Source organism: Echinops telfairi, unplaced genomic scaffold (genome assembly GCF_000313985.2).
Source record: "Echinops telfairi isolate 266 unplaced genomic scaffold, ASM31398v2 ScPeMD7_7424;HRSCAF=8462, whole genome shotgun sequence".
Taxonomy (NCBI): Eukaryota; Metazoa; Chordata; class Mammalia; order Afrosoricida; family Tenrecidae; genus Echinops; species Echinops telfairi.
This window is the reverse complement of record NW_022111324.1, coordinates 48,072,457-48,083,712: the sequence shown is the minus strand read 5'-3', so window position 1 is coordinate 48,083,712 and position 11,256 is coordinate 48,072,457. Positions and strand designations below refer to the sequence as shown.

At 58.8% G+C, this 11,256-nt stretch overlaps 2 protein-coding genes across 2 annotated transcripts in view; both read left to right on the top strand.

The window, feature by feature from the left end:
• The first annotated feature begins 312 nt into the window (after window positions 1-312).
• On the top strand, window positions 313-8,472 carry CHI3L1 (chitinase 3 like 1). Its single transcript, XM_045298084.1, has 10 exons — window positions 313-394; window positions 645-674; window positions 1,478-1,679; window positions 2,672-2,728; window positions 3,410-3,560; window positions 4,347-4,471; window positions 5,573-5,696; window positions 6,303-6,485; window positions 7,281-7,397; window positions 7,807-8,472. Exons 1-10 carry the CDS (start codon window positions 352-354, stop codon window positions 7,945-7,947), a joined length of 1,173 nt encoding a protein of 390 aa, XP_045154019.1. The 5' UTR covers window positions 313-351; the 3' UTR covers window positions 7,948-8,472.
• Window positions 8,473-10,844: 2,372 nt separating this feature from the next.
• MYBPH (myosin binding protein H) overlaps window positions 10,845-11,256 on the top strand; it is a 10,092-nt gene continuing 9,680 nt past the window's right edge. The window contains exon 1 of the mRNA XM_045298181.1: window positions 10,845-10,854. Coding sequence (XP_045154116.1) covers window positions 10,845-10,854 — 10 coding nt within the window. The remainder of the gene's footprint in view (window positions 10,855-11,256) is intronic.

Here is an 11,256-nt window from a genome sequence, read left to right as displayed (position 1 = left end):
GCCTGCCAGTGATGCCCGGAAAGTGCTGGAGAGGAACGCAAGGAGGAGGGATGGGAGGGGAGCAGGCCTTTGGAAATGATGCTGAGCCACTTTCCAGGGGGAACCCCCAGATCCTGGCCTACTGTTTCGAAACTCCAGTTTCCCAACTCTCCTGAAGCGCCTCTACACGTCCACTCGCCAGCCTCGCAGTTCCTTAATTGGCACACAGCTCAGATCCGGTAAACAAGACGGCTGGGGCCCGGGGGAGTGGAAGGGGCGGGTATAAAAACGAAGAGGGAGCCATGAGGACAGGCCTGTCAGGAGCCGGGGAAGGGCAGGAAGAGGCTATACCCCCGCTCTGCTGCAGCCGGAATGTGTCCAAGGGTGACTCCCACAGGCCTCTGGGCTGGCCCAGGTGGAATTGGGGTAGTGATGTTCAAGCTGAAGGGTCTGGGCAGCCCTTAGAGGTGCTGCAGGTGGGGCAGGGCCTCCACCTGCGGGAGGGGGCTGGGGCAGAGCGGAGGCGGGTAAGAAGGGTGGGCGGGGAGCGGGAGGATGCGCTGAGCCGGGGTGGGGGAGGAGGCAGGAGGCTGCTCCCCTGGGAGCAGGGAGATGAAGGGGCAGCATGCACCTGCAGGTGGTCTGACCCTGGATTTTCCCTACAGGCTTTGTGCTCCTGCTGCTGCTACCGTGCTGTAAGTAGCCCCACCCGATGGCGATGGGAGCTGGGTGCTGGGGGCAGGCTGGGAACTTGGCACTTTTCCAGTTCTTTCTGAGACCCGAATGGCTGGTGGAGCATAATCTTGTTAAACCAACGTGACGTGTCGGTGCATTTCTCGAATGATCCTCTTCTCTTCCGGATATTTGAAATGCTTCCAAAGCAGGTCGTAAGGCTCAGTTTCAGGAATGGCCCTGGTGGGATGCACCCACCCGCGCCCCCCAGCTGCATGGAGGGCCGCTGGCCACTGCTCTTCCTGTGTAATCAAGAAGGCAAGAAGAGCTTAACCTGCAGCAGTAAGAATTCAAGTCAGGGAAGAGGAAGGACTTCCTTGTCCCCTGTGATACCGTGCCCTAGCTTATCTGCTGCTCTGCAGGGTGTCAGGGGTGAGGGCCATTGAAGGGACATGCCACAGCTTCTTGGGTCAATGACTGCACTGCAAATTCCACAGGGCTGTCCCCTGAACGACAAGCTGTTTTCCCCACCCCGCTGCCTTGCCTGGAAGGCGGCTCTTTGAGTCTCTATGGAATCACGTCTATTTAGACTCTCTTCATCTGTCCCACCCTCACCCTACACAGCACCCTGCTCTTCATCCTTCCCCAGCACCTGGGGAGTCTCCCTGATTGTCATCAGACAGGGAGCTCCCCAGAGGCAGGACCCCTTTCATTTAGAATCCTGTCTCCACTCCCACCTCTGCCCACTACCCACACCTCCCTGGAGTCCAGCCAGCGGGGCCCTGGCAGAATCCGAGCCCCAGCCCCACACAGGCTTCTCCCTCAGGCTCCGCGTACAAACTGGTGTGCTACTACACCAGCTGGTCCCAGTACCGGGATGGTGACGCGAGCTGCTTCCCAGACGCCATCGACCCCTTTCTCTGCACCCACGTCATCTACAGCTTCGCCAACATAAGCGACAATGAGATCGACACCTGGGAGTGGAACGACGTGACGCTCTATGCCATGCTGAACTCACTCAAGAAAAGGTTGGGCCACCGGCCGGCCAGGCCCGGAGCGGGACAGAGGGTTCCCTGCGCTGGCCTCGGGCAGGGTGGTTCTGCCATAGCCTCCACCTCTGGGTGCAGAATTAGAGGGGCTCGGGCTTCCACAAGGAGCCCTGGTGGCATGTGGGCTGTGCATTGAGCCGCGCACCATGAGGTCCGCGTTTCGAAGCCATCAGTCGCTCCTGGGGGAGAAGATGAGGCTCTCTGCTCCCATGAAGCTTTGTAGTCTCAGAAACCCAGAGCAATAGTTCTGCTCCATCCTAGTGGATTTGAGTCTGTCCTTTGAGTTGGAATGGACTGCAGGATCGTGAATTTGGTGTTGAGGTTTGGGGGGCAGGGGGGCTTCCATGGGAGGAGAACATGAAGCAGGTGGTGGCTAGGGTTTGGTGGTGATAGAAACTAGCTCTGGAAGAAGGCAGGGGCTGGGCGCCTCTGGCTTGGGGCGGGGGGTGAGCTTCTTCTTCCCCAAGAGAACCTTTCCAAGGCGCATGCCAATGGCTCCTGCTTCCATTCTGAAGCCCTCTCTAGTTTCTCCCCTAACAACTCAGCAACCACTCACTGCCAACCAGTCGATGCCGACTCGCAGTGACACTATAGGACAGGGTGGAGCTGTCTCTGTGGACCTCGAGGTTGTTACTCTTCATGGGAGTAGAAAGCCGCATCTTTCTCCAACGGAGCGGCTAGTGGTTTCAAACCGCTGGTCTTATGCCTCGCAGCCCAACACATAAGCACTACTCCCCCAGGGCTCCTTTCCCCACATAAGGCGAGCCGGCAGAAAGGGGCAGCCTCGGGAGAATGGGCAGAGTCCACAGCTGCCTAGAACCACAGCATCTCAGAGTCAGGACGACCTTGGAGACTTATATCCAGCCTCCTTCCCAAAGCTAGAAACCTGCTCTGAGGTCAGAAATGGGGCCACCAGTGTCACGTCAGCTACACTCCACTGCCCCCCCTCTTCTCCTCCCTGTGCCTCACAGGAACTCCAACCTGAAGACCCTCCTGTCTGTTGGAGGATGGACCTTCGGCTCAGAGAGGTTAGTGAGGCCCACTCCCCAGGACAGGGCCACAGAGGGTGCCTGCCGGGGCCAGTGTCTACTTCCCTCCTGGGACGGCAGCCCAGGAGGTCAGACGGGTTGTGCACCGAAGTTTACGTGGCTATCAGGGGCCTTCGGCTAAAGAAGTTAAGCACAGAGAGGGCTAGGGACTTGCCGAGAGCCACACAGCAAGAAGACAGTGGGCCTGCTGGCCCCTGACAATGCTCTTTACATCCTTCCTCCCACCTGAGAGTAACGGCCTGAGAGCAACAGGGGCTGGCAGGGGCCAATGGGAATGCGGGGGTGGGGGTGGGGGGACACTGAGAGCAGGGCGTGTGTATGGAGTGCTTACTGACCACCTGGCACCTGTTCCAGCCGTGGTCCCAGCAGCACTGGGCGCTATCACAGTCATCCCATTTACATATGGGATGGAGGCCTGCATCATGACCTGACCAGCGGATCCAGCTCGTGATGGGCCAGGCTCAGACCCCAGAAAGCTCATCTCCAAAAGTCCTCGCTCCTCCCACGATGTCCTCCCCTGCCCGGGGGTCTTGCCCTGCCCTCCTGGAGCTGGCCGGTGGACTCGGGCTCTCGCCCCTCTGGTCTCAGAAACCCTGCCAGAGGGCCAGGGACCCCAGCAGCCTGGGGCTGAGCCTGCTACTGCTGTGCTTGCGGTCCTAGATTTTCCAGGATCGCCTCCAACACCCAGAACCGCAGGACCTTCATCAAGTCGGTGCCGGTGTTCCTGCGGACACACGGCTTCGACGGGCTGGACCTGGCCTGGCTCTACCCCACGCGGAGAGACCGGAACCGCTTCACCACCCTGGTCAAGGTGCGGCTGAGTAGTGGGCAGGGGAAGGTGGGCGGGCCTCGGGTAGCTCCAGCTGATGGACCCCTGGGGCAAGCAGAGAGGGCCTGAGGGCTCCCTGCTGTGATGTCCTGGGGCCCCGGGCCAGGAACCAACCAGCTGTCCAGGGGAATTTCTTTCACACCAAGGGAGACATCTGTGAGCCAGGGGGGAGGTGGGCAGGAGTCCTAAGAGGCAGAAGGTGGTGTATCATTTGGCCCCTGCTCAGGGACAAATAGATGGCCCCAATTCCCAGCATGCACTGCCTCCAGGGCCATGCAGCCCTGGGCGAGTGAGGCCCAGCCCAGGGGCAGAGCAGTCATCTAAGCGAATTGCCTTACGTTTGCTGAGTTCATGTCCCTGGGAGAACAAAGCAGAGACCAAAAGGCAAACTTCTTCCATACCATCTGTGGGCCCATTGGGCTTGCCCACCGTTCTGACAGCCACTCTGTGGGGGAGGAACAGTGTGCTCACGAGGTGTGCATGGGAGTGGGGAGGAGGAACAGTGTGCTCACGAGGTGCGCATGGGAGTGGGGAGGAGGAACAGTGTGCTCACGAGGTGCACATGGGAGTAGGGAAGGAGACTGGCCCTAACAGTTGGAGCCAAGAACGGGTGGGGCCATGTGATCATGCCAATGGGGTTGTCCTTCCACTGGGGATCCCAGCAGATGGGGAACATCAATAAGAGGCCCAAGACCTCAGCCTCCCTTTCACACAGTCTGGGTCGGGGGGAGACGTGGCCTCTCTCCCTCATCCCCATCTCCCCTCCAGGAAATGAAGGCCGAGTTTGCACAGGAAGCGATGCTTTCCGGAGACGAACAGCTCCTGCTCAGTGCAGCCATGTCCGCGGGGAGAATCAACCTTGACCATGGCTACGACATACCCCAGCTGTCCCAGTGAGTCAGGCCCCCAGACGACGTCTAGCCCCAGCGCTTCCAGAAGCTCATTGTCACTTACCTACTCCGTGCCTCCGAGTCCCCACCCACCAAACATGGGGTGATCATCTCTGCCCTGTTTTTCTCACTTGGGGGCTGCTGTTGTCCCGTGAGAAAGTACTTATCGATATGTTTTGGGCAAGGAAACGGGAAACACCCATCCTGAACCAGTGGCCTTTTTTACAGGGCTGGCCGGCAGGCAGAGTGGGGGACTCGGGAGAGGTATGCTCTTGTGCAGGCAACCCCCCGCTTTCCAGTTTGCCACCCCTGGTCCTTCTGCCCCCGTGCACATGGGTGTAAGTGGGCAACAGCCAAGCAACTGGTCTCGCTGCAGAGCAAAGCCAGCTAGGGATCTTGGGAAACCCAGCAATAAGGATCCCTGGCACTTCAGTTTGACGTCAATCTTCCATAAAGTCTTAGGGTGATACAAGCTTGGTGCATCACTCGATCATTTCAAGAGTAACAAGAGGGGGCTCTTGGCCCCTGGCCCTGCCATCCAAGCCCTCTAGAGCCTATAGGCCGCACGGCTTTCCCAGTATGGACATGGAAACTTCTGCCCAGCTCCCCAGCATCCGGGCTCATGGGAACCTTTGTCTGTCACACTTTGAAGCTCCCTTCCACCTGCCTTTACCAAGAAGGGCGCGGTGGGCGTTGGGGGAGTGGGGACAGCAGGAAGAAGTGCCGTGCTCACAGGTGTGCAGGAGGCATTTGGGGCCCCTGAGTCCACAGCCTGGTGGGGCACAGCAGCTAATAACTGAGAGCCCCTGGGATGGGAGCTTTGTGGCCTTCTCTCGGCTGCCGCAAACCTCACTGGGGTCGTGGGTGAGAAGCCAAGGGCATTTCTCATTTCCTGCCTCGCCCACCATCCCTTTCTTCTACCAAACCTGAAACCGAAACCTGCTGCCATCGAGTCAATTCTGAGTCCTGGCCCCAGGTGGAGCTTTCCTATTCACATGAATAGACAGCCTCCTTCTTTCCTCGTGGAGCGGACAGTGGATTTGAACCACCGATCTTGTGGTTAGCAGTCCAGGGCTCACTACAGGGCTCCCCTTTCTTCCACAGACACCTGGATTTCATCAACCTCATAACCTACGACTTCCATGGAGCCTGGATGGGGACTACGGGGCATCACAGCCGCCTGTACAGAAGCAACGTGGACGCGAATCTGGACCGATTCAACAACATCGTGAGTACTGAGAGAGCGTGGGAGCCAGGAGGGCCCCACCTCCACCATGGTCACCCCAAACTCAGAACCATCCAGTCGGGGCCAACCCGCAGGGACGCAGAAGGTCAGGGTAGCACTGCCTCTGTGGGTCTGCAGCACCTTGTGGCTAGCAGCCAACGCGTAACCACTCCTCCCATGTTCACGCCCCGCCCATCCCCTCCTTGACAGGCCTGGAAAAGGGGGGGCTGTGAAGCCCACTGCAAAGAAGAGGAAACGGGCCCACCCATGGCCTAGGCCTTCTCTGTGGCTCCTGGAATGAGGGGCCAGGCCATCTGCTGAGGAGTCTGCGGGGTGGAGGGGGGTGGGGGGGATTGCATGCATGGGGCTGGGCTGAAGAGGTTGGGGCAAAGGAGGCCGGCCTCTAGTCTCCATGTGCCATTGGTTTACTGTGCAGCTAGAGCAAATCCCCTGTTTCTGTACCTGTCTGGACATTGTCCTCTCTCCCCACACCTATGGGGCTGCTGTGCTGCAGGGTTGCTGTGAGCCAGCATCAGTTGGCTGACAGTGAGCTTGGTCTCTTCCCCCAGCAGCTGTCTAACTGGCCTCTCTGGTGCTGTGCCCACCCAGGACTACGCCGTGGGGAACATGCTGCGGCTGAGGGCCCCTGCCAACAAGCTGCTGATGGGCATCCCCACCTTCGGGAAGACCTTCACCCTGGCCTCCTCCGAGTCGGGGGTGGGCGCGCCCATCTCGGGGCCGGGGATTGCAGGCCCCTACACCAAGGAGAAGGGCATCCTCGCCTACTATGAGGTAATGGGGTTAGGGAGGAAGGGAAGGTTTTCCAACACCCTCCTCCCCAGGGAAGGTGATCTTCGGCCCTCACCCTGCTCCTTTTGGGGTACAAAATGTCCCCGCAAACCTCGCACCCCTGGAGAAGAGGAAGGGGTATGACCTTTGCAGTGAGCAACTTCCTGCAGACATTCGGCTCTCCACTGCCTCTCTCTCTCATGAGAAGCTTCAGGGATAGTCCTCTGTCCACTGCCTGGGCCCTCCTCCGACCCAGTGAAGAGTAGAGGCAGAGGGCAGGCCCTCAACTGTTTTTAGTGCCTTCTTGACCGCCCTCGGGGCAAGTCCTCAGCCCGGTGCTGATTTCCTGTGCCCTGGACTGCGGTGGAGGAAGCCACACGGAACCCTCTGGAGGCTCTCAGCTGTGTGAGTGAGCTTCCAGAACTTCACCGGGCCCTCCTGTTCTCTCACAATGCCACTGTTCCCAGGAACATCTGACGAGGAGTTGTTCTTTTTCCTTTTTTCCTGATATCCTGTTTCTTTTGAGCCCTGGCACCCCTCAAGTCCCTTGCCCCACAAAGGACCCCAGCAGTGATAACCAGCCCAGTTGAAATAGCAGCCATTAAGAGCTTTCTGGTATTTGCATCTGCTTTGCATGTATTTGCATGAAGCCTCTACTCTTTGGGGCCAGACCTGGCTGGCCTGCAGCACTGGGAGGAGATCCGGGATGGGGAGAGACGTGAAGATGTGGTATCTCTCTGGTACCCGCAGTCCCGGCAGGGAGCGTTTCACACGACCCCCACCCCACTCTCCGCATAGATCTGTGGCTTCCTGAAAGGAGCCACCGTCCACAGAGTCTTCGGCCAGAAGGACCCCTACACCACCAAGGGCAACCAATGGGTGGGGTACGATGACCAGGAAAGCATCAAGGCCAAGGTAGGCTTCTCCCAGGCCACCCCTTGGAGGGAATGAGGGTGCAGAGGCTCTGCCCCAAGCAGCCAGCTTTGGGTGTTCCTTGTCCTGAGGGAAGAGCATCGGGGTGCAGTTGTTAAGTGTTCGGCTGTTCACCACAAGGTCAGAGGTTCAAACCCACCAGCTACTCAGGCCATCTGCCTCAATAAAGCTTTACAGCCTTGGGAACCCTGTGGGGCAGTCCTACTCTGTCCTGTGGGATTCCCATTGACTCGATGGCGATAAGATTTGCCCTCAGGGTTTAGGGTATTGTGGGTCTCAGGCCCCGCTGTTCTCTTCCCTGGGGAGGGCCCCCAGAGCAGGTCCTCCCACCACCTCCTCTTCTCTCCCCCAAAAGAAACCCAGCCCTGCCCCTCTGGGCCTCTCTTGCTAGGTGCAGTACCTGAAGAACAGGCAGCTGGCAGGCGCCATGGTGTGGACGCTGGACTTGGATGACTTCCGGGGCTCTTTCTGTGGCAAGAACCAGCGCTTCCCTCTCATAGGCACCATCAAGGACGAGTTGATGGCCTCTTAGATTCCCCAGGGGGCCCCTTCTGCTGCCCCTCCCCCTGCACACACTAGGGCCAGTTACCCCACTCCCCATGACTGCAGCTGGCTAAGAGCCTGGCTCCATCCTGTTGAGACCCGAGCTGAGCCTCAGTTTCCCTCCACGGAGCCTGTGCCAGCCTGTGCCGAAGCCCACAGCTCTGAGATTTGAGCTCATTCGAAAAACCAAGAGGCAGAGCTGGACGAGCAGGGCAGAGACAGACACAGGATTAGGACAGCGCGCCCATGAATGCCAAGGCTCACTGAGCCCCAGGCCCCGCACAGGGGGTTTCTTCAACTCCCTTATCCGCTGCCCCCTGCCTAAAAGATAGGGTGTGTAGCTGTAACTCTGCCTCCAGGAGCCAGACTGCTCACAGGAAGCCATGCCTACTAATTATACTCTATGCAAAGCCTTACTTAAAACCTTCCCCCAGCAACATAATCGTGGCGACCGCTCCACTTCCCCTCCCTAAACCCACAGCTGCTCAATAAAGTGCGAACACTTAAAACCAGAGTGACACCTGCTTCAGTCCATCTCAGTGGCCTCACTTGCTCGCCCGCTCGCTGGGCACACCGGGCTCACCTCTCCCACTTTTCAGGGTTCTCCTCTCTGAGGCCGGGCAGCCTGAGCTTGCCGAGGGTGATGCCGCCACGTCCCAATGGGAGGCCAGCCCCCACAGTCTCATCTGCTGTGGCCTTCCCAATCCTGAAGTCACTGTCACCAGCTTTCTTATAATGCAGTTTCCTGTGGAAAGAGACCATCTGCTTCTGAAGTTCAGCAGGTGCTGGGAAGAAAGCCCCTTAACCTGTTCTGTGCCCCGGAAAGGAGCCCCCGCAGTGCCGTGGTCACGCACTGGGCTGCTAACCACGAGGTCAGCAGTTGAAATCCACCAGCTGCCCCAAGGGAGACTTTCTACCCCCGGAAAGAGCTACAGTCTCAGAAACCAGCAGGGACAGGTCGACCCTGTCCTATAGGGTCCCTGAGTCCAAATGGACTCTGTGGTGAGTGTTTTGGGTGTGGGTTTGGTGAGTGTCCCCAGAAACCGATAGGAGCCAGCCACGGGCCCAGGACAGAGAGCCCTGAACCCTAGACGGTGATCTCAGGCACCCTCTTCCCTCTCTGCAGGGCCTTCCCACCACTGCTTTAGGCTCCCAGCGGCCCTACAGGACAGAGAAGGGCCCAAGGGATTCCAAGGTTGTACATCCTCGCAGAAGCAGACTGCCTCATCTTTCCCCTGTGGACCAACTGGTGGGTTTGAACCACCAACCAATCAATTAAAATTCAGCCAAGCATTGTAACCCCCATGCCGCCAGGGGTATCCTGAGATGCCCCCAGTGCCAGGAGTCCCTGAGTGGTGCATATGGTTAAGGGTTCAACTCCTGGTTGAAAGGTTGGCAGTTCAAACCCAGACAGGGGGCCTCAGAGGACAGGCATGGCCATCTTCTTCCCAAAGGCCAAGCCTTGAGAGACCTGCGGGGCACAGTTCCACCCTGACACAGATGGGCTTGCCACGAGGCAAAAGCCACTTGGGGGCAGCTAACCATGACTTGGTGCTGAGAAGTGCTCGACCTCACTGTTGCTGGGCTGAAATTAGCCAAGGGTCCCAGCACGGTCACCCGGATGAACACAGAACAGGGGACATCCGCAGGCCCCGCAGAAGACAAGGCACCTCTGCTCAGGTGACCTCAGCCATGAATGGCTGGGCTGGGCTGGGCTGAGCCGGAAGACCAGTGCGTTTCCCAGCCTTGGTGGTGGGAGAGTGTCTCCAGCTTCCTGGAGATTCCCAGACCTGCCATGATCCATAGCAGAGCCCAGATGCCCACTCCCAAACCTAAGAGAAGCCACCACGGCCTCCGAGACTTGGGCTCCTGAAGTTGGCTCGATGGCTCAGGACGCTGATTTGAGGTGTTGGTGAGGTGGCTGTCCTGAAATCTGAACCAGCTGGAGTTGGGCAGAGGCAACTGATCCCAAGGTCACCATCCTGCTGAGGGCAAAGCAAGTGAGAACCTGGCCAGGGCTCAGCAGGAGCTGGGCATGTCACCGCTGGGCAGTAGGGTCAAGCATTCCTAATCCCTGGCCGCTGCCCACGCCACCTCATAAGGGGCTTTGCAAGCTCTGGGGCTGGGAGTCCTCTTGAGCAGCCCCCTCTCCGTGGGCCCCCCCACCCCCAGCACCCTGGCCCTAGCTTGGGACAGGCTCCTCAGGACTGACTCAGGGTCCTACGGGGTTAGTCACATTCGCTTATAGCTGCAGAGTCAGAGGCCAGGGATGGGGATCAGATCTCCAGGGCCCTCCCCCTGCCCGGCAGGACCCTGAGTCACCGGGTAGAAGGCATGGACACCCAGGCGGGACCGGGCCCAGCAGCTCCCCAGCCCTACTACCCAGCTCTCAGCAAGAAGTGGGGTGGCTGGACTCCTGAGCCATCTCCCCAGAGCTGAGACCCTCCCCTAGACCCCCTGGTCCTTCAGTGTTTGCTTGTTCATCGTAACAGTGGGGCGGATCGTGTGCTATGGAGCCGGGCAGGGGTCCCTGGTGGCATAGTAGGTTATGAGTTGGTCAGCAGTTCCACAAGGTCAGCAGTTTGACCTTGTGGGATCAAGACGAGAGGCTTTCTACTCCCATCAAGATTTACCGCCTCAGAAACCCACCGGGGTCATTCTCTGTTTTATAGGGTCACTGTGAGTCAAAAGGGCACGTTGGCAGTAAAGAGGAGCCTGTGGGGTGCAAATGGCTTATACAACTGCTCAACTAAAGGTTGGCAGTTCAAACCCATCCAATGGAAGAAGGGCAGGGCACACTGCTTCCACAGAGATTACAGCCAGGAAAACCGTACTCAGTAACAGGGGTGCCGGGAGTCAGGGGCCAACCACAGCAAGGCTTCACGCATGCTAGCAGGTCTGTAAAATGCATGTCTCATGTGAAGAATTGTAAGTAAAACAACCTGTGTCACCACCACCGCCGCCACTGCCACCGCCCTCCCGGGACAGGAAATGGGGCCACAATAGCACCTGGGACCCACACAGTCACACACATCACCGCCCACCCTCCCAGAGGAGGCCCCAGCCTGGCTTCCGAGATCGCCCGGTCTGGTCGGAGCTACCACACCTCGCAGGAGCGCTGACACCTGTGCGAGTGCGTGTGCCTGGCGTTTGCACGTTTGTGTCTTACACTCTAACCGCTGAAACACTCCACGTTGTTACCCGCCTGCTGTTGGGACGTGGTGGGTCAGAAGCGAGACAGCTGCTGGGGCTCACATGCGGGTTTCTGTGTGTGCGCGTCCAGGATGGGGACTGCTGG